This window comes from Rhineura floridana, chromosome 4 (genome assembly GCF_030035675.1).
Source record: "Rhineura floridana isolate rRhiFlo1 chromosome 4, rRhiFlo1.hap2, whole genome shotgun sequence".
In the NCBI taxonomy this organism is placed as follows: Eukaryota; Metazoa; Chordata; class Lepidosauria; order Squamata; family Rhineuridae; genus Rhineura; species Rhineura floridana.
Window position 1 is genome coordinate 79,349,439 of NC_084483.1, and position 19,535 is coordinate 79,368,973.

The following is a 19,535-nucleotide window of genomic DNA, read 5'->3' on the forward strand; positions in this document are numbered from 1 at the left end:
CTATATTCATGTGGTCAGAATTCTTGTTTTTTTTCCACAACAGTACCTCACCAAAGACTCCTGAGTAAGCTTAGGAATGAAACAAGAAAAGAGGTCGTCTTGTGGATCAGGATCTGCTTAAGCAGCAGGAAGCAGAGAGCTGGAATAAATTGACAGTTCTCCCAATGGCGGGATGTAGAAAGTGGAGTCCCCCAAGGATTGGTATTGGGACTTGTGTTTTTTAACTTGTTCATAAATGATCTAGAGTTAGAGGGAGTAGTGAGATGGCCAAGTTTGCTGATGACACTAAATTGTTCAGGGTTATTAAAACAAAAGGAAATTGTGAAGAGCTCCAGAGGGACCTCACCAAACGGAGTGATTGGGTGGTAAAACGGCAAATGCAATTTAATGTGAGCAAGTGTAAAGTGATACATGTCAGAGCAAAAAAATCTTAATTTCACATACATGCTCATGGGGTCTGAACTGTCAGTGACTGACCAGGAATGAGACATTGGGGTCATAGTAGATAGCTCACTGAAGATGTCAGCCCAGTGTGTGGCAGCTGTGAAAAGGGTAAATGCCATGCTAGGGATCATTAGGAAATATATTGAAAATAAAACTGCTGATATCATGCCATTATATAAATCTATGGTGCAACCATATTTGGAATACTGTGTGCAGTTCTGGTTGCCTCACCTCAAGGAGTTGGAAAAGGGCAACCAAAATGATCAAGAGGATAGAACAACTCCCCTATGAGAAAAAGTTGCAGCATTTGGGGCTTTTTAGTTTAGAGAAAAAGCAAGTCAGAAGCGACATGATAGAAGTGTATAAAATTATGCATTGTCGAGCAAGTAGAGAGAGAAAAGGTATTCTACCTCTCTCAGAACACTAGAATTCATGAACATCCAATGAAGCTGAATGTTGGAAGATTCAGGACAGACGAAAGTACTTTTGTGCTATGGAATTCGCTTCCACAAGAGGCAGTGATGGCTACCAACTAGACTGGCTTTAAAAGAGGCTTAGACAAATTCATGGAAGATAAGGCTATCAATGCCTACTAACCATGATTGCTATGTTCTACCTCCACTGTTAGAGGCAATATGCTTCTGAATCCCAGTTGCAGGAAACTACAGCAGAGGAGAGTGCTGTCATGCTCAGTTCCTGCTTGCGACCTTCCCATCTGATTGACCACTGTAAAAGCAGGATGTTGTACTAGATGGGCTACTGGCTTGCGTCCACCAGGCTCTCCTATGTTTGTAGAGAAAACCACCTAGTGGATGTTCTGTGTGATGCCTATTCCTTTAGTTATGAAATATCACGAAGCACAGCAGTGGTTAGATGAAGGCTCATCAACCTTTGGAGCCCATTTTTGGAGCCCACATTTGTAAACAAACATAACTTGTGATACTGCACAACATCATTGCTGATCACAGGACACGTTGTTAAGACACCCGTAGCTTGCAATTTCTCAACTTTGTGGAGCTTGAGCCAACCTGACCTCAAACAGAAAAGGTTTTTTTGATCACTTAATTATATACTACCATCTAGGTAAAAAACGTTTTATAGACTTACATATGCAATAGACTGGTCCTCACCCAAAGTGCTTACAATCTAAATTTTGACAATAGTAAGTAGGTGGAAGGAAGACAGCGGAAGCACAGAGGCAAAGTGTGAACATGAGCAAATATAGTTCCTTGTTGTTAGGGTTCATTTCAAGTACAAGTGCATATAACTTAAAGCTTCACAGAAAATGTAGTTTTCAAAAAGAATTTGGGGAGGGAGGGAGGAACCTCATATGTTCTGGACAGTAACTCCAGGTATAAGGGGCAGAAAAGGAGACCGAGCAGAATCTTCAGAAGCCTAGAAACCTTGACTTATTTATCATCTTTTTGAAGGAAAATTTGTTTTTAAATCTCAACTGTTGATTTTTTAAAGAAATATCAATTGTTATGAAATCAGAGACACTGTAGAAATAAAACTTTAAAATCTTATTTAAAAGAATCTTGGTTACTTTCAGAAGTTTCAGCAGAGAAGGAAAAAAAAGCACTCTATTGCTGTTCCTTGGAAGCAGGCATCAACACCACCCTCCTGCTCTCCAGGGATGAGTATCCCATATCCCTGGTGAGAAAGACTCAAAGCAGCCTATGAGAGCTCTCACTAGTGCAGCGGTTTAGATACTAACAGAAACAGGAGGCATTTCTCCCACTGCTTCTGCCCTTATCTCAGCTTCTGTGGAAGTGAGCCAAGACCCTGCTTCTCCCTCCAGCTCTCTAGGGTCCAAAGCAGAGGGGAAGGATGGGACTAAAATCACATGGGAGAATGCTGCCTGAAACTGAGTTTTGTGTTAGCTCCTCCCACCCCTCAAGTAACCAATGCTAATCTGCTTCTACAGTAGTATGAGCTGAAGGGCAACAGTTAACAGGCTCTAGGCTGTGGCTCTCAGTCAGTAGGTAGATCAACATTGAACCAAGCAAGTTCTACAAATAAGGTCAGACCACCTTCAGCTGTTGATGGTATACAAACAGATCATCCTCAGTATTTGGCAATGGGTGGCTTTCACATCGGTGGCTTTTCATGTAGAATTAGTCGGGGGGTTCTCCTGTTATTTTTTTTCTTTTTCAGTGGACCTATCTTTCTGCACCTGATTATTGGTTGTTGAATGTTTGAGTGTTTTAATGAAGTGAGAATAGACTAGGTGGAGTTATGTGGTGGGTGGAAGGAGAGTATGATTGCGTATACCAGCATGGTTCCTGAATTGTTGATTGTATTTTGACATGGGGGTGCTTGTTTTTGTAATATTTATGAGATTTTCTGGATCTAAATTATAACTATGTTGCATTTTGATGCCATATCTTGCTATATTTGATAGGACTCAATGTTGTGGTTTTTATTTTATTTATGTATACCATGTTGAGATATTTATTGCTGCTTAGTGACATTAATAATAAATTTCACATTTTAAGTATTATTATCAGCAGCAAAAATACTGAATGTGGAATTTGTATTGTATTTTACACTGTTTTTGTAAGAAATACAGAGCAGTTTACAAGTTAAATAAATATATACTTCCAAGAAGCTCTGGTAAAGAGAAAATCAGCAGGTATTTCTCCAGCTTATTTTCCTTGTCCTTCCTGCAAATCAGAAAAAGGTAACTTAAGAGCCCTGCTACCTATTTCAGCATTCAGTTTTCAGTGTGGCCAGATTAGATGCCTATGGGAAGCCCACAAGCAGGATATGAGCGCAACCACACTTTCCCACTCATGAACTCCATCAACTGGTACCCAGAGGTATACTACCTGTCCCCTCCAGCCCTTGCTTTTCTTCTATGGCAATCACAGAAGGTTTGAAAGAGAGGTGGGGGGTTTTCTTTGCACTGAAGATTTGTTTGCATAAGAAGATAAACAGGCTTTACACTCTTGCTGTTTTTCTTATCCACATCTCCATGAAAGTGGAGCCCTTGCCAGAGGATTTGGGAGAGAGGCACAGTCTTTTCATTCCAGCAGAAAGCCTTCTGCTTTGTCTTGTCATCTCTGTATTCCAGCACAAAATAAAGAAATGTCTTCCAGAAGCCCTCTGCACATACATGATGGAATGGTAACAAGGGCAAATAGAGGCCTGCCTGGCAACTCAAACTTTTTTTTTACCCCCAGTCAACTCATCTGGATTCTAACTGCTCTTGTCCCATTTATCTCTTTGATAAGTCCAGAACAACTTTATAATCTGTGCAACTCTTTGCCATTGCTATGTGGGAGACAGTTTCCTTGCAAAACCAGATCAGTTTCAGGGGGAGGGGATTTCAACACACACCTAGTTTAAAATTCTTTATCAATAATGTTTTAAAACTGCATCAATGTACAGCTGAAAATGTAGTAGTTTTATTATGTAAAATAGCACCTTAACTTTCTTTCAAAGAAGATATACTAGCTGCTTCAATAAGCCTCTTTTCTACTTCTATGAAGCCACATTTCATTCATTTTTTCACAGTGAAGTAAGATACTTTTTAAAATTATATATATGTGTGTGTGTGTGTATATATATATATATATGCACACACACACATCACCACCATTTATATTTTTATATTATATCTGCTCTAGATCCTTGTCCATCTTGGCTAGTGAAGGCTAGCAGGACTAGTACCACCGGCTGGGCCAAGGAAGTGATAAATGCCTCCTTGAGTGAGGGAGTAGTCCCTAGTAGTCTCAAGGAGGCAGTAGTGAGACCTCTTTTAAAGAAACCTTCCTTAGACCCAGATAACTTGAACAATTATAGACTGGTGGCGAATGTCCCCTTTTTGGGCAAGGTTCTGGAGCGGGTGGTCGCCGGTCAACTCCAGGTGCTCTTGGATGAGACCGATTATCTGGATCCGTTTCAATCTGGTTTTAGGCCTGGTTTTGGCACTGAAACAGCCTTGGTCGCCCTGTATGATGACCTCTGTCGGGAGAGGGACAGAGGGAGTGTGACTCTGTTGATTCTCCTTGATCTCTCAGCGGCGTTTATTTATTTATTTATTTATTTAGTTGCATTTCTAAACCGCCCTATAGCTAGCAGCTCCCAGAGCGGTGTACAACATGATAAAACCACAATATTTAAAATACAGCAAGTGTGTATTGCGCAGACAATATAAACATTATATAAACAAAATAAAAGAAAACTAAAAAAAATAAGATTAAAAGCTTAAAATACTTTAAAATGCCTGGGTGAAGAGGTGGGTTTTTACCTGGTGCCGGAAAGATGACAGAGAAGGCGCCAGGCGTATCTCATCTAGGAGGGCATTCCATAATTCGGGGGCCACCACCAAAAAGGCCCTAGATCTTGTTACTGTTCTCCGGGCCTCTGTACGGGTTGGGACCCGGAGAAGGGCCTTAGACGTCGAGCGGAGTGAACGGGTAGGAACATAGCGGGAGAGGCGTTCCATCAGATATTGCGGTCCAGTGCCGTTAAGGGCTTTATAGGTAAGGACCAACACTTTGAATCTGGCCCGGAAACATATTGGAAGCCAGTGCAGTTGGGCCAGAATAGGTGTTATGTGGTCGAATTTCTTCATCCCAGTAAGAACTCTGGCCGCAGCATTCTGCACTAGCTGAAGTTTCCGAATCGTTTTCAAAGGTAACCCTACGTAGAGAGCATTACAGTAATCCAATCTAGAGGTTACCAGAGCGTGAATAACTGAGGCTAGGTTCTCCCTGTCCAGATAGGGTCGTAGTTGGGCTACCAGCCGAAGCTGGTAGAACGCATTTCGTGCCACCGAGGCTACCTGGTATCCTTCTGGGGAGACTCGCGGAGTTGGGAGTTGGAGGCACTGCCTGGCAGTGGTTCTGCTCCTACTTGGCGGATCGTCGCCAGAAGGTAGTACTTGGGGAACATTGCTCGACACCTTGGACTCTCCATTGTGGAGTCCCTCAGGGGTCGGTTTTGTCCCCCATGCTTTTTAACATCTACATGCAGCCTCTGGGTGCCGTCATCAGGAGTTTTGGAGTGCGTTGCCACCAGTACGCTGATGACACGCAGCTCTATTTCTCCTTTTCATCTTCTACAGGTGAGTCTGTGGATGTGCTGAATCACTGCCTGACCGCGATAATGGACTGGATGAGAGATAATAAACTGAGACTCAATCCAGACAAGACTGAGACACTGTTGGTGAATGCCTTCCCTGCCCAGATGGTGGATGTTTACCCTGTTTTAGATGGGGTTACACTCCCCTTGAAGGAACAGGTTCGTAGTCTTGGGGTTCTTTTCGATCCTTCCTTGTCTCTTGAGTCGCAAGTGGCCTCGGTGGCAAGGAATGCGTTCTACCACCTTCGGTTGGTAGCCCAGCTACGCCCCTATCTGGACAGGGATGACCTCGCCTCAGTTGTTCATGCTCTGGTAACTTCTAGGTTGGATTACTGTAATGCGCTCTACGTAGGGCTGCCCTTGAAGACAGTTCGGAAGCTTCAGCTAGTGCAAAACGCAGCAGCCAGACTGCTGATGAGGACCAGCCGGTCAGCGCATATGACACCTGTTCTGGCCCGTTTGCACTGGCTACCCATTTGTTTCCGAGCCAGATTCAAGGTGCTGGTTTTGACCTATAAAGCCTTACACGGCGTGGGACCGCAGTATCTTGTGGAACGCCTCTCCCGCTATCAACCGACCCGGTCACTTCACTCAGCATCTAAGGCCCTCCTCCGGATACCAATCCATCAGGAAGCCCGGAGGACAGTTACTCGATCTAGGGCCTTTTCTGTAGTGGCCCCCGAACTGTGGAACAGCCTCCCCGAAGAAGTACGCCTGGCGCCGACGCTTCTATCTTTTCGGCGCCAGGTTAAGACCTGGCTATGCTCCCAGGCATTTTAAGCGTTTAATGTTATAATTTTAAATCTTTTTTTGTTTGCTGTTTATGTTTACTGTTGGTAGGTTGATTTTATTGTGATATTCTGTATTTTAATCTTTTGTACACCGCCCAGAGAGCTACTCGCTATGGGCGGTTTAAAAATGAAACAAATAAAATAAAATAAATAAAATAAATTAAAATATCTCTTTCATTTCACACATTACTCAAGAGGCAAACTAAGGTTTGCCAAATGTAAACACACACACATACTTGTCACATTCATACTTAATATGTTAAGAGCACACCTAAAAACGTAAAGCATAAAAGCAGGTCAGTATGATTCTTCTACTGCTGATACTGTCTTTTATGCATGAACAAGTCACATACAAATCAGGGTTTTACAAATGAAGTGCTCGTTTCAATACTGAGAAACCACTAAACTTGCCACAGCCTTTTCACACAGAGACATGGAAATCTTTTGTGCAATATGTCAGAAAATGATTAACATTAATTAAGATTGTAAAGCTGTGATATTCAACTATCAACACTCCAATGAATCACAGTAATCTCTTGAACTGAAATGTGTTTTTAAATTGATTTTTAAAAATGTGTTTTTAAATTTGTATATTTGTTTTAAATGTTTTTAATTGTTGTAAACCGCCCAGAGAGCTTCGGCTAAGGGGTGGTATACAAAAGCAATAAATGAATAAATAAATAAACTACACATTTGAGAATGAAGCAACCTCCCCAGTACAGCTGTAATTATTAGCAGCATCTTGACATAATTTTGATAAATTCAGAATGAAGTGGTATAGGTATAATCATTTCCAGAAACAAAAGATTGTTATTGTTACCACATAGCCTGTATACTCAACACTGTTGGAGATCCCTTCCATGGCACATGAAAATAACTTCCTAGCCACGAACGATATCCTAGATCAGGGGTACCCAATGCACTGCCCTCCAGATGTTACTGGACTCCAACTCCCATCACCCCAGCCAGCAAGGCCAATGGTCAGGGATAATAAGAGATTATCTAACAATATCTGGAGAGTGCTACATTGGCTATCCCTGGTCTACATCAATTGTATTTTGCGTAAGAAAATAGGTGATGATCCAAACCAAGCAGATTCAAGAAATGTTTAGACTTTTCTTTTTCAAACATCAACCCACCATACCAACTGGCAAGCCACTTTTGAAATTCAGGGGGCTTTAAAAAGGAACTCCTGATATAGCATGAAGGTCTGCTGAAAATGCCAAGAAAAATGCACCAGAAGTAGATCTTTGGATCCCAGTCACTATAATTGCATCCCATTTTCATTTTCACTAGTTCTAGCAAAATGTCGTTACTACAAAAAGACTGAAACTCCCAATCCCATTTGCTACTAAATAACTAGCAGAAATCATGGTATACCCACATGCGACAGGAACAGAATAACAAAGGGGTGGTGGAATGATACATGAAGAAGAAGACATAGAAAAGTCTCCAGCATAAGGTGTTGTGTCCATACTCAATAGGCGCCATACAATTTCTACGTGTGACAACTCCAGTATAACTATTAGATTACATTAACTACATGACTCTCATCCGATGCTGCCAATTCTAAACTTTTTATGCAAGATTGTAGAACTGCAAGATGGCAACTTGGGATTTCTGGACCTTGCCATCAACCTGATGCAACATCACAGCTGTATTTGTGGCAATATTCAACATTGGCCTTATATAAGATCATTAAGAAAAATTTCCCTCCATTAGATCTACCAGAAGCCTTCATGATGTTGATGAAAATGCCAAAAGGAAACATATGAGGTACCTGAGGGGGCAAGTTCCACTTCTTTTCAGCCCACTCAAGCCAACAATTTAACTGCAATTAAGAGAAGCTTTGTAAAGAGTCGCAGTTGTGTTGATCTACATGGTTATCGACATTAAAACACTGCAGTTGAATACTGCGTACGTGCCAAAACTAAAGTAAAATGGATTAAAATAAACTTAGCTGTCACTACACAGATTATTTTGAATCTTTTTAGCCATTAAAAAGATGAACATTTGGTTTTTGCCATTAACTATGTTTTTGGGTGGTACAGATATAGGTTATAAGAAAAGCAAGTTTAATTTGCATTTTCTTAAAAAAAATCATCCCATTTTACAAATATTCATTTGTATTTGTTTTCAAGACTCTAATTTTAGTCTCAATTTTGTTAAAACTTTACCCCCATTTCAGAAGAAACCAATTGATTATATAAACGGATCAGATGATTTGCCCATAGTAGGACAGAAAGCAGCTGCGATCCGAGTGCTCCAAGGGAAACCTTTGGTTCTGTTTCAGCTAGGAAGAAAAGCAGCAGCTGGAAAACATTTGGGAGCCTTGGATGTTGATTCATCTAGAGAGAGAGAAAGGGCACCAGCTAATATTGAGAAACTAAGCCTTGGCTGCTGTTGGAAGCAGTGTGCCAGCAGAGTGCAGGGCTGTGCCGCAAACGAAGATTTGGAAGCATCTGGTTTGCAACAATTTAAACCTAATTTTCCCACTGATGTAAACAAAAGCACACACTAGATTTTCATACATTTTTCTGCCAATGTGGAATACATAAAAAGTTTGAAGAGTTGACACCTTTTAATAGGCATGTTCTAAAACAATATATGTTCTACACTAAGTAAGGTAAGTAAATGGTCCATGCCTATCTGGATATGTTATTTCTTTACATGAGGAAAGTCATCCAGATTAATTTTTATTTTAAAACCCAATTCTAGGAGCTCAGAATATGTTAAGTTAAAAAGCAGGTTAAAGAGAGCTTACAGTGATCATCAACAACGTATTAAAACTCCTTTTGAGTTTTGCTTATCTCTCTACTCTGTTCATGACCCACCTCCCACCCACCCCCAGCCAATCCTGACCTGCAGTTTTTCCCCTGCTATCTCTCATGCTTACACAAATTAAAAGGTGTGATCTCTTGCTAAAATGAAATGGCAACCAGCATCTTCAAAGACCTGTAAGATGTGTAAGCCTTGAACTTTAGCCCATCAGACTCAGAAAAAGGGCCTGCACTATAGGGATCTCTCAGTACTCAAACAAACTGCCTGATAAAAGGTCAGCTCAGCTTTCCCCAACCCAGTGCCCTCCACATGTTTTGGACTACAAGTCCCATTAACAGAATTGTAGCCCCAAACATGTGGAGGGCACCCAGTTACGGAAGGCTGAGTTAGCTCCACCAGTCTCTATCTCCCTCCACCTAAACTGACTAATGGACAATATGCATCTTCCATAATCGCACTAGTTCCTTTCCTGCATCAAGCTACCAGATGGAGAGGACCCCCCTGTTGCTAAGCAGTCAAACACTTTGGGTACATGAGATACCCTTATCTGTTCCTAGGAATTCGTCAAGAGCCAACATTTACGGTGCAGTGGGCTATTTAGCTATTGTTCTGGACTGAGAACCTCCTCCATGGCACTCTTGTACTTCAGTTTGCTCCCATGGTCCAAACACAATGAAAGCTTACCCTATGAAGTCAAAAGACAGGACATCAGAAGCCAAATATTCAGGCTACTAGCATTATTAAGTAGAGAACCACAAATTACTACAATGATTTTCCCCAATGTTAAAAAAAATACCATTACATAAATATTAGTCACATCTGGTTCTCATTGAGCACAATGTGAAAAGTTGTTTGGCTTAGCTAACCAGGAGGCCACACCAACACCAGACCTTTATTTCACTTTGGACAGTCATGGCTTGGGAAGTGTAGTTTCTGAAGGGTGCTGAGAGGAGACTCCTATTTCCTGACAGAGCTTCAGTGGCCAGAAGCGTTTAACAGTCAGCTGGTCTGATTGAAGCTCTGTGAAGGACACAGGGTATCTCCAAGCAACTCTCAGCACCCTTCACTAACTACACTTCCCAAGCCATGACTATCTAAAGTGAAATAAAGGTCTGGTGTGGATGTGGCCAGGGACAGCTTTGGTTTAAATTTGGGTGGGGGGCTACATGTGCCTGCTGTAGAATAAAAAGGTGGGGGAAATGTTGAAAAACGATAACTATTCACAATGTTTTCCTTTTGGAAAGGAAAGGGCTTCCCATCTGCCCCGTGTCCACCCACCCAATCTCCTCCCCTCCCCCTTCCCCCAGGTCAGTTTCACCTATCCTAAGCATGATTGCACAGGAGTAAATACCACTGAACTCAAAAAGCATTCCTCCCTCCTCTCCCCTCCCTCTTGCCCCTTCCCTCTTCCTTCCTTTGCCTCTCCCCCTCCCCTTCCAATCCCCTCCTTCCTGCTCCTACTCCTTCCCCTTCTCTCTTTCCTCCCCCTTCATCAGCTTTACCTATCTTAAGCATGATTGCACAGGAGTAAATCCCACTGAACTCAATAAGCATGCAAATAAATGATCAGACCTGCTTTCCCCTCTTCCTCCCTTCCATCACCTCCCTTTTGCCCCTCCCCCCTCACCTTCCAATCATCTCCTTCCCCCTCCTTCCGCTCTGCTCTTCCTTCCTTTTCTCCTTCCCTCTTCTCTCCCCTCCCCCTCCATCTTCCCCATGGTCAGTTTCACCTATTCTAACCATGATTGCATAGGAGTAAATCCCATTGAACTCAATAAGCATGCAAATGATCAGACCTGCTTTTCCCCTCCTCCTCCCTCCCATCACCTCCTTCCTTCGCCCCTTCCCCCTCCTCCTCCTCCTCCTCCTGCTCCCCTCTTCCCTCTCTTCTTCCTTCCCTATTCTCTCCTCTTCCCCTCCATTGTCCCCATGGAGTGCTGGTCACCAACTGTAATAATAAATGATTGATTAATTGATTGATCTTCACCATGGTCAGTTTTTACCTATTCTAACCATGATTGCATAGAAGTAAATCCCATTGAACTGAATAAGCATGCAAATTATTTGTTTTAATGTGTTTTAAAGTTTGTTTATATGATGTTTTAATATTTTTAGTGCTTTTGTTTACTGCCCTGGGCTCCTGCTGGAAGGAAGCGTGGGATATAAACTGCTGTAAACTGCCCAGATAGCTTCGGCTATGGGGCGGTATACAAGTGCAATAAATAAAATAAATAAATAAAAATAAATATAAATAAAAAAACAACAGCAATAATAATAATAATAATAATAAATAATCCTTCCCCTCTCCTCTCCTCTCCTCTCCCTTCCTCCTCCTCCCCTGTCCACTCCAGCCCTCCATCCCTCTTCTCCTCCTCCCCTCCATGGTCAATTTTACATATGGGAAAAAGGGGGGGCAAAAACCAAGATGCTAGAAAAATAGGAATTTATTGTGTGTTTAAACCCAACGCGTTTCAGCCTGTTGATTTTCAGGCCTTCATCAGGCCATCAAATGAGCAAACCACTTACAACAGTATAAACGCCTCCACTTAACTTAAAAAGCATGCAAATGAACAAACCTCTCCCCCTCCTCTCCTCCCCCTCCTGCCTGCTCTCCTCCCCTTCCTCCCCCCTCCTCCTCCCTTCCTCCTTCTCCCCTCTGCATCCCCTCTGGTCAGTTTCACCTATCCTAATCAGGGCTGTGGAGTCGGAGTCGTGGAGTCGGAAGCAATTTTGGGTGGAGTCAGAGTCAGTAGAAATGTACCGACTCCAACTTCAAAATAAAAACTTATATTATTATAACAATATATGATAAATCCCACTGAGCTCAATAAACATGCAAATGATCAATCCATTCTCAGCAAACTTGCACAGGATCCCATTTCTTACCTCCCGAGTTAATCAGCAGAGAAATTCACTAATAGGCAAAAAGCCTTGTGGTTTAAGAATGTACCTATAGCCAAGAGATATTTCTATCGAACTTTAAAAAGCAGGGAAATTGGGCACCTATAGTGAATGCACCAGGGGAGCAGGAGACCTGACCTCCTCTCTCAGATATTGTACTGCCCTACAAAGTTGTCAAAATGCAAACACCATTTGGGTTGGTCTTTCACAGTCCAATCCACTTCCTGTGTAGCTTGCAAGAATTTGGTAACATGTGCCTCTGAGAATATGGTGACTGGTGGCAACACATGCCATCTCCAAAGATGGAGCATTACATTTTTGTATGTTTGTTGGTGTTCATAGCATCATAGAATAGTACAGTTGGAAGGGGCCTATAAGGCCATCAAGTCCAACCCCCTGCTCAATGCAGGAATCCAAATCAATGTTCTTCTTACTTTGCTTCTTTCCTGTATTACTACTATTTCTACAGAAAATCTAACCTAGAAAATTGTATTTCTCTCATTATTCATCCTAGAAATCTGTCAAATTTATTTTTATTCATTTCAAAGCCTTTTTATTGGTCAATGTCATATGATGGTGAAGACAGCCTTTTGTGTTTCAAAGTAGAGGTTATGCTCTATTTCTATTTTGGGCGCATTAACAGTTGAATCTGAAACTGCAGTTTGATGTAAAATCAGACTGATTACAATATGTTGCTACTTAAGCAATGACTCTAGCTGTTGGGGGGAAAAAACACTTGGCCTGCCCAAGATGCATGCTGTCAGCCTGCTATGCTTAAACTACTCCACTTAAGGAAAGGGAGACATGGTCAATTAAAAACATAGAGCACACCTAGAATTTTGTTAGAATATATTTCACCTCCCACTGTTTCATCTTGTGCAAACTGAGACACTCTTCATGTCCATTGGAAACTATTCTGCAGAATAGTCGTGCCATTATTCCACAATTGTTTTGGGAGTTTTTTTTAGTGTGGCAGTGTTGCTGCACTTCACATTCACAGAAACAGAAGCAAAAGAGAATGATTTACTATAGGAAACATCACTAAAATTGCAAAGAAAATCAAACATATTTAAAGTGACTATCTGAACTATATCAACTTTCTTAATATTGTTGCCTCCTCCCTATTAAAACAAGATCAGCGCAGCACGTCTTGTTTCTGTTATTTTGGGTGATTGCAGGTGTTGCCACCACTCATCATATGCTGAGGCGCATGTTACCAAATTCTTCCAAGCTACACAGGAAGTGGATTGGACTGAGAAAGACCAATGCAAATTGTGTTTGCATTTTGACAAATTTGTAGGACAGTACAAAATCTCAGAAAGGAGGTCAGGTCTCCTGGTGCTTTCACTATAGCTGCCCAATTTCCCTGCTTTTTAAAGTTTGACAGAAATATCTGTTGGCTATAGGTACGTTCTTCAACTGCAAGGTTTTTTTGCCTATTAGTGAATAATCCATGGTTTGAAGTTGGTTTATTTAGAAATTGATTAAGCCATTGTCTTTAAACCATTGTCTCCTCCACAGGAAGAACATGTGATTCCAAAGCTCATGACTTCTGTCTGTGTGTACACATAAAACTAAACCATTGTTTAGTGTTTTATGGTAACTGGGGAGCCACTGAGCCCATAGCATGTAAAACAGACGTTATTAATGCACTTAACTGTGGCAATCACTCCTAATCTTATGCCAGAAACACATGTTTTGACATTCCCCTTTCCTTCCTTCAAACATTGCAAATGTTAATAAAAAATTAAAAGGCACTTATTTTCTTTGGTTTGAGACCTACAGAAATGCTGATGTGGGAAAAGCCACACGGTGGCTTTATTCTTTTGTGATCTGAAGCTCCCAAACAAACAAATGTGACAAGGGAGGAACACACACAGAACTAGCTCCAAACTCCAACAGGTATCATAAGAACGGACCTTCTGAATTTTATTCTAAGCTACGCCTTGTGATGAGAATGTCATGTTCCATAGTATTTATAGAATAGTGGAGAAGGACAGTCACATTCTTCCAGTAAATGCACGTTTGTTGAAATGACAACTCCATTCTTGTTCATTATGTCAGTTAATATTCTGCAATTCTACTGCCTTCCAAAAATTTAAGTTTTACGCTTATCCATTCATTTATTAGATTTATATCCCATCCCTCCTCCCAGGAGGAGCCCAGGGCGGCAAACACTAACACTAAAAACACTCTAAAACTCTAAAGCTTAAAAAACAGTGACCTAGTTTGAGTTTATAATGAAGGAATTTGCATCCACCACCATCATTTTCACCATCAGTTTCAGCTGAGGCAAATACAATTGCAGTTATTATGCAAATACTGCAAGATACACCATGGACCATATATATTAGCATTTAAAAATGCCTTTTAATAGAAAGTAGTTCTAGTTTTGAAAAGTCATCTTTTATGAAGTAAAGTTAAAATGCAAGAACATTATAATATGAACACTGTTTGGAATGAAAATGGTTAACTGTGGAGTGGTGGGAAGAAACTGTGATTTTCCTACATCACTACTGCCCCAGCTCCCAAACATTGTCGGAGAACCAATGGGGTACTAGAATGTCCATCATTACCTTTTATGGAGTCAAAGTTTTAAGAATTATATAAAAAGAGATAGAGAAGTAAGAGATGAAGAGATGAATCTCTTGACCTAAACCTTGGTTGATTGCATTGGGGAATTATTCTATTGGAATACTTGGCTGGGATTGCTGTGTTAGATGATCCACCAGGATCCAGACTGGTAGGTCACCACTGCTAAGTCTTACTTCTACTACCTTGGAACATAAAAAATGTCTCTCATGTGTCTTTTTATATCGTCATCATTGTTGTTAATTAAATTTATATCCCACCCTTCCTCCCAGAATGAGCCCAGGGCAGCAAACAAAACACTAAAAACACTCTAAAACATCTTTAAAACAGACTTTAAAATGTATTAAAACAAAACATATTTTAAAAGAGCTTTAAAAACATATTTAAAAGCAATTCCAACACAGATACAGATTGGGATAAGGTCTCAACTTAAAAGGCTTGTTGAAAGAAGGTCTTCAGCAGGTGCCAAAAAGATAACAGAGATGGCACCTGTCTTAATATTTGAAAAAAAATGCAATTGCCTGCTTTCAAGTCGATCCTGACTTGTGGCAACCCTATGAATATGGATTTCATGGTAAGCGGTATTCAGAGGGGGTTTACCATTGCCTCCCTCTGAGGCTAGTCCTCCCCAGCTTGCTAGGGCCTGCTCACCTTGCCACAGCTGCACAAGCCAGCCCCTTCCTTCTCCACAACTGCCAGCTAGGGGGCACCTGGGCTCCTTGGAATTATGCAGCTTGCCCACAGCTGCACAGGTGGCAGGGCATGTAACCCCTGAGCCACTCAATGTGGGGTGTCAAATCAAATCAAATCAAATCAAATCTTTATTATTACAGTCAAAGACCAGCTACACATAAAATAACACCAACAGCCAGGAAAAATCAAACTGCACAGAGTTTGATATACAAAGATTGAATTTTTAAAATGTTTAAAAATATTTCTTTAAAAGGAGCATTTAATGTCACGTCACACATAACTTTCTCTAATGAATTGCAGCAGTTGTGTATTTGGCAACTGCAAGAGTAACCTGGTGAGAAAAGTCCCCTAGCAAGTAATCTACATAAAATCTTCCTGATCTATCGGGTATTGACTTTAAAATGGGCACAAGTATTTGCTGTCTTAAGTCATAATAAAAGGAACAACGAAAAAGCACATGTTCATTGGTCTCAATCTCATCAGCTCCGCATGGGCATATTCTTTCAGAATAGGGTATTCTGTTATATCTACCCATTAACAAAGCAGAGGGAAGTATATTTAACCTAACTAGCGTAAAGGCTCTCCTATATTTGGGTAATTCCAAAGTCGATAAATAAGTCATTAAAGTACAAAACTTAGAATTATGTCTTTGATTTTTAATTTGCATTAAATGATGTTGAAAGTCATTGTCACTAATACGCTGTTTAATTGCTGTACTTGCTAAATCTAGGCCCATGTGTAAAATAGTGGAAGGGGGAAATCCTAGTTTGGATACTTTATCAAGAACAGATTTAACCCAAGGGGAATGAAAGGAATCTAATAAAACATGCGGGGCCAATCCGTTCGGATTGAATAGCAATTTCAGCCATAGTAATATTTTCATTTTCCAAGCAAGAGATTCAATAGACTGAAGGCCAACCTCTAACCTCAATATAAAGCTAGGCACACAGGTGGGTACTCCAAGGATAGCTCTAAGAAATGAATTCTGAATAGATTCTAAGCTTGAAATATTCTCGCTTATGAATAGTTGAGCGCCATATAGTAGTTGCGGAATAACTTTTGCTACAAAAACTTTTATAATGGGTGGGACAAGTTGGCCTCCCTTGTTATAGAAAAATGATAGTAAAGCCTTAGTTGTTTGCTTTGCATTTAGCATTGAATATTTAAAGTGCATTTGCTGGGAACCAACTGATTGAAAAACGATTCCTAAGTATCTAAAGGTTTTGACCTGGTCTATACAATAATTATTAATTCTCCAAACATGATGTATTCTTCTCCTTGTAAATACAAGGACCTTTGTTTTCTCATAATTTATTACAAGTTCTTCCTTCAAACAAAAAGAGGCAAATGCCCTCAGGAGTCTTTTCAATCCAATCGATGTTAGGGATAGGAGAACTATATCATCAGCTTAAAGGAGACAAAATCTCGAGGAGCCAGCCAATTTCGGAGAATGAGAGGGGATAGTGGCAAGGCTTTCTACTACTGCATTAATATAAATATTAAACAATAGGGGCGCCAATATACATCCTTGCTTTAATCCTTTAAATGTAGGAATTGGATTTGTTAAATGCCCCTTATTATTACAACGAATTTGCAAATATGTATTATCATAAAGACCCTGTATGAGTAATAGTAAGCGCCTATCTATATTCAAGTCTAACAATTTCACCCATAGTCTTGATTTTGATATCAAATCGAATGCCGATTTGAGATCGATAAAGGCCGCATACATGGCTCCTCTCTTTTTGCAACTATACTTGGTTACCAAGTGTTGCAAAACAAGGGCATGATCAAGAGTTGAACGTCCTAAACGAAACCCGGCTTGTTCTGGGGCCAAAATTTCATTTTGATTTATCCAATGTAATAATTTTTTATAAAGATAACTCGTATATAGTTTGCTTATTATATTAAGCAAACTTATTGGCCTATAATTAGCCGGGTCTAGAAGAGAGCCTTTCTTATAGATGGGTACAATAATTGTGGTTCCCCAACCCTCAGGAATTTGTATCGTAGAGTTTATTGTGGTAAACAATATGGCAAGAATTGGGGCCCACCACTTGGCATTTGCCTTGAAAACTTCCAGGGGTATACTGTCAGGTCCAGGGGCCTTATTAGACTTCAAGCCCGCTATAAGTTCTAAAATCTCTTCCGTTAAGACAGGTGGCCAAGAGGGGATTTCAGTTGGTAAGAACGTGGGATTCAAAGAACTAGAATTAGTATTTTGAAACAAATTGGCATAGTAATCTTCCCATACAGTTGGGGCAATTGTACACTCGAATTTAAAAGATGGTTTGGGCCATTGTTGGGCTATTTGTCTCCAGAAAATAGTCGAGTTTTTTAATTTAGATGCCTGCAAGAGACTTTGCCAAGATTGTTTTAGAGCTAGCTGTTTTTTCTTTTTTATTAGGCGTTTAAACTGCCTTCTTGTTTCACAAAATTTCGCCAAGTTTTGCTGAGTTCTAGAATTCTTATAGTCTAAGTGCCTAGCATTAAGGTGTCTTTTATATGCTAGACATTCTTGGTCAAACCAGGGCTTCGTCTTAAGATCTCTTCCTTTCGGTTTAATCTGAGATTTAGCAATAAGAGGCTCTCGGACTTTAGATAGCATTAAATAAAAGCAACTGTAAACCTCTGGAATTTGAGCTGTAGACATTACTTGAGCTTTTATAATTGACAGATCAGAGGAAATTAATCTGCTTTGAATCTCCTCCTCCAGTTTAGGTAACCACTTTACTCGTGTTGGGTGTATTATTACATCTTCTATGTCAAAAACTTGCTGATCTATAAATAAAGGCCCATTATTCAAAACAAGGGTTAAAGTAAGTGGAGAGTGATCACTTTCGGGTCGAAGCATAACCTTATAGGTGGCAACCAGGGGGAAAAACTCTTGTGAGACAAATATCATGTCTATTAGAGAAGCTCCTTGCTGCACAGGTGGCAGGGCATGTAACCCCTGAGCCACTCAATGTGGGGTGATCTTTAGCTGGCCCTTGACACATAGGAGACACGAGTGGCGATTTGAACTCACAGACTCTGCACTCTCAGCCAGGCTCTCCTCCCCACTGTGCTATACCAGCTGTGTCTAATATTTAAGGGGAGCAAATTCTAAGGGTAGGTGCCGCCACACTAAAGGTCCTTTTCCTATGTAGTGCAGAACAGACCTCCTGATAAGATGGCATCTGCAGGAGGCCCTCACCTGCAGAGCACAATGATCAACTGGATATACCAGGGGTAAGATGATATTTCAGGTATCCTGGTCCCAAGCTGTATAGGGTCCCAAAATTAGAACCTTGAACTTAGCCCGGTAGCTAATTGGCAGCCACTGCAATTCTTTCAGCAGCGGCATGACATGTTGGCAATATCCTGCCCCAGTGAGCAGTCACACTGCCACATTTTGCAACAGCTTTAATCTTAGCTGCAATACTGCTGGTATTGTGGTGTTTATGCTTTACCTGTAATGTGACTTGTTCTCTCTTTTGCTTAACTGTTTCTAAGTGTTTCTGAAATTTAAGATGAGAAAGATCAGAGAGCCTATATGGCAATGCAACAGGTTCAAGATTTTACACAAGGTTAATATCACATCTTAAACCAAATAGCTGAAACACTGCAAAGCTTCAGCTAGAAAAAGCAATCATGCCATTCACTCCCATTGACAAGCACATGCTGACACACCCATATTGATTTAACAAGCTTATACTGACAACTGGTTGTCATATACAAACTTTCTTTACCCACATGGACTAATGTGAAAACCATTCTTTAAGACTTAAGAAAACCAAACAACATCACTTTTCTTGGGATTTGAAAGCAAAATCCAATTCTATAAACACCTAGATTAAGTAATGAAAGATAGCAATGGTTAGATAATCAATTCCTTAAAGCACAATGCATGAGTATCAATTACATTCAAGAATACAATAAATATCTACCAATGGTGGAATAAAACAATTCTTGAAACATACTGCAGGGTGGTTTGTACAAAGTTCATCCACAGGAGAGCAGATGGTTATGTTCAGTGGAAGCTTAACTGAACTGTCTATGGTTTGCTGATGCTAGCCAGAAAAACTTGAATAATGAGAGAAACTTGACTAATGAGAAGAAGAATCAACCCCTTCCCCGCGAGTGACTGTAGCAAAAGGTTGCAAGCTTGCACCATATCATGACCTTGGGACATCTTGCCAAAAGAAATACTGGTGCCCACTGCAGGATGATGGCCAAAGTAGACTTGTCACCTTCTGTAGT

General features: G+C 40.7%; 1 protein-coding gene across 4 annotated transcripts in view; it reads right to left on the minus strand.

The window, feature by feature from the left end:
• Window positions 1-19,535, minus strand: part of ASCC3 (activating signal cointegrator 1 complex subunit 3) — a 411,273-nt gene that overhangs the window by 364,661 nt on the left and 27,077 nt on the right. For 2 of the 4 annotated variants that reach the window (XM_061623428.1, XM_061623429.1), the window contains exon 5: window positions 8,504-8,674. The exons of 1 other annotated variant lie outside the window; for it this stretch is intronic. In XM_061623428.1, the coding sequence (XP_061479412.1) occupies window positions 8,504-8,674 (171 nt within the window). Of the gene's footprint in view, window positions 1-8,503; window positions 8,675-18,745; window positions 18,794-19,535 lie in introns of all 4 variants that reach the window. One more of the 4 variants, XM_061623430.1, reaches the window with a different exon arrangement.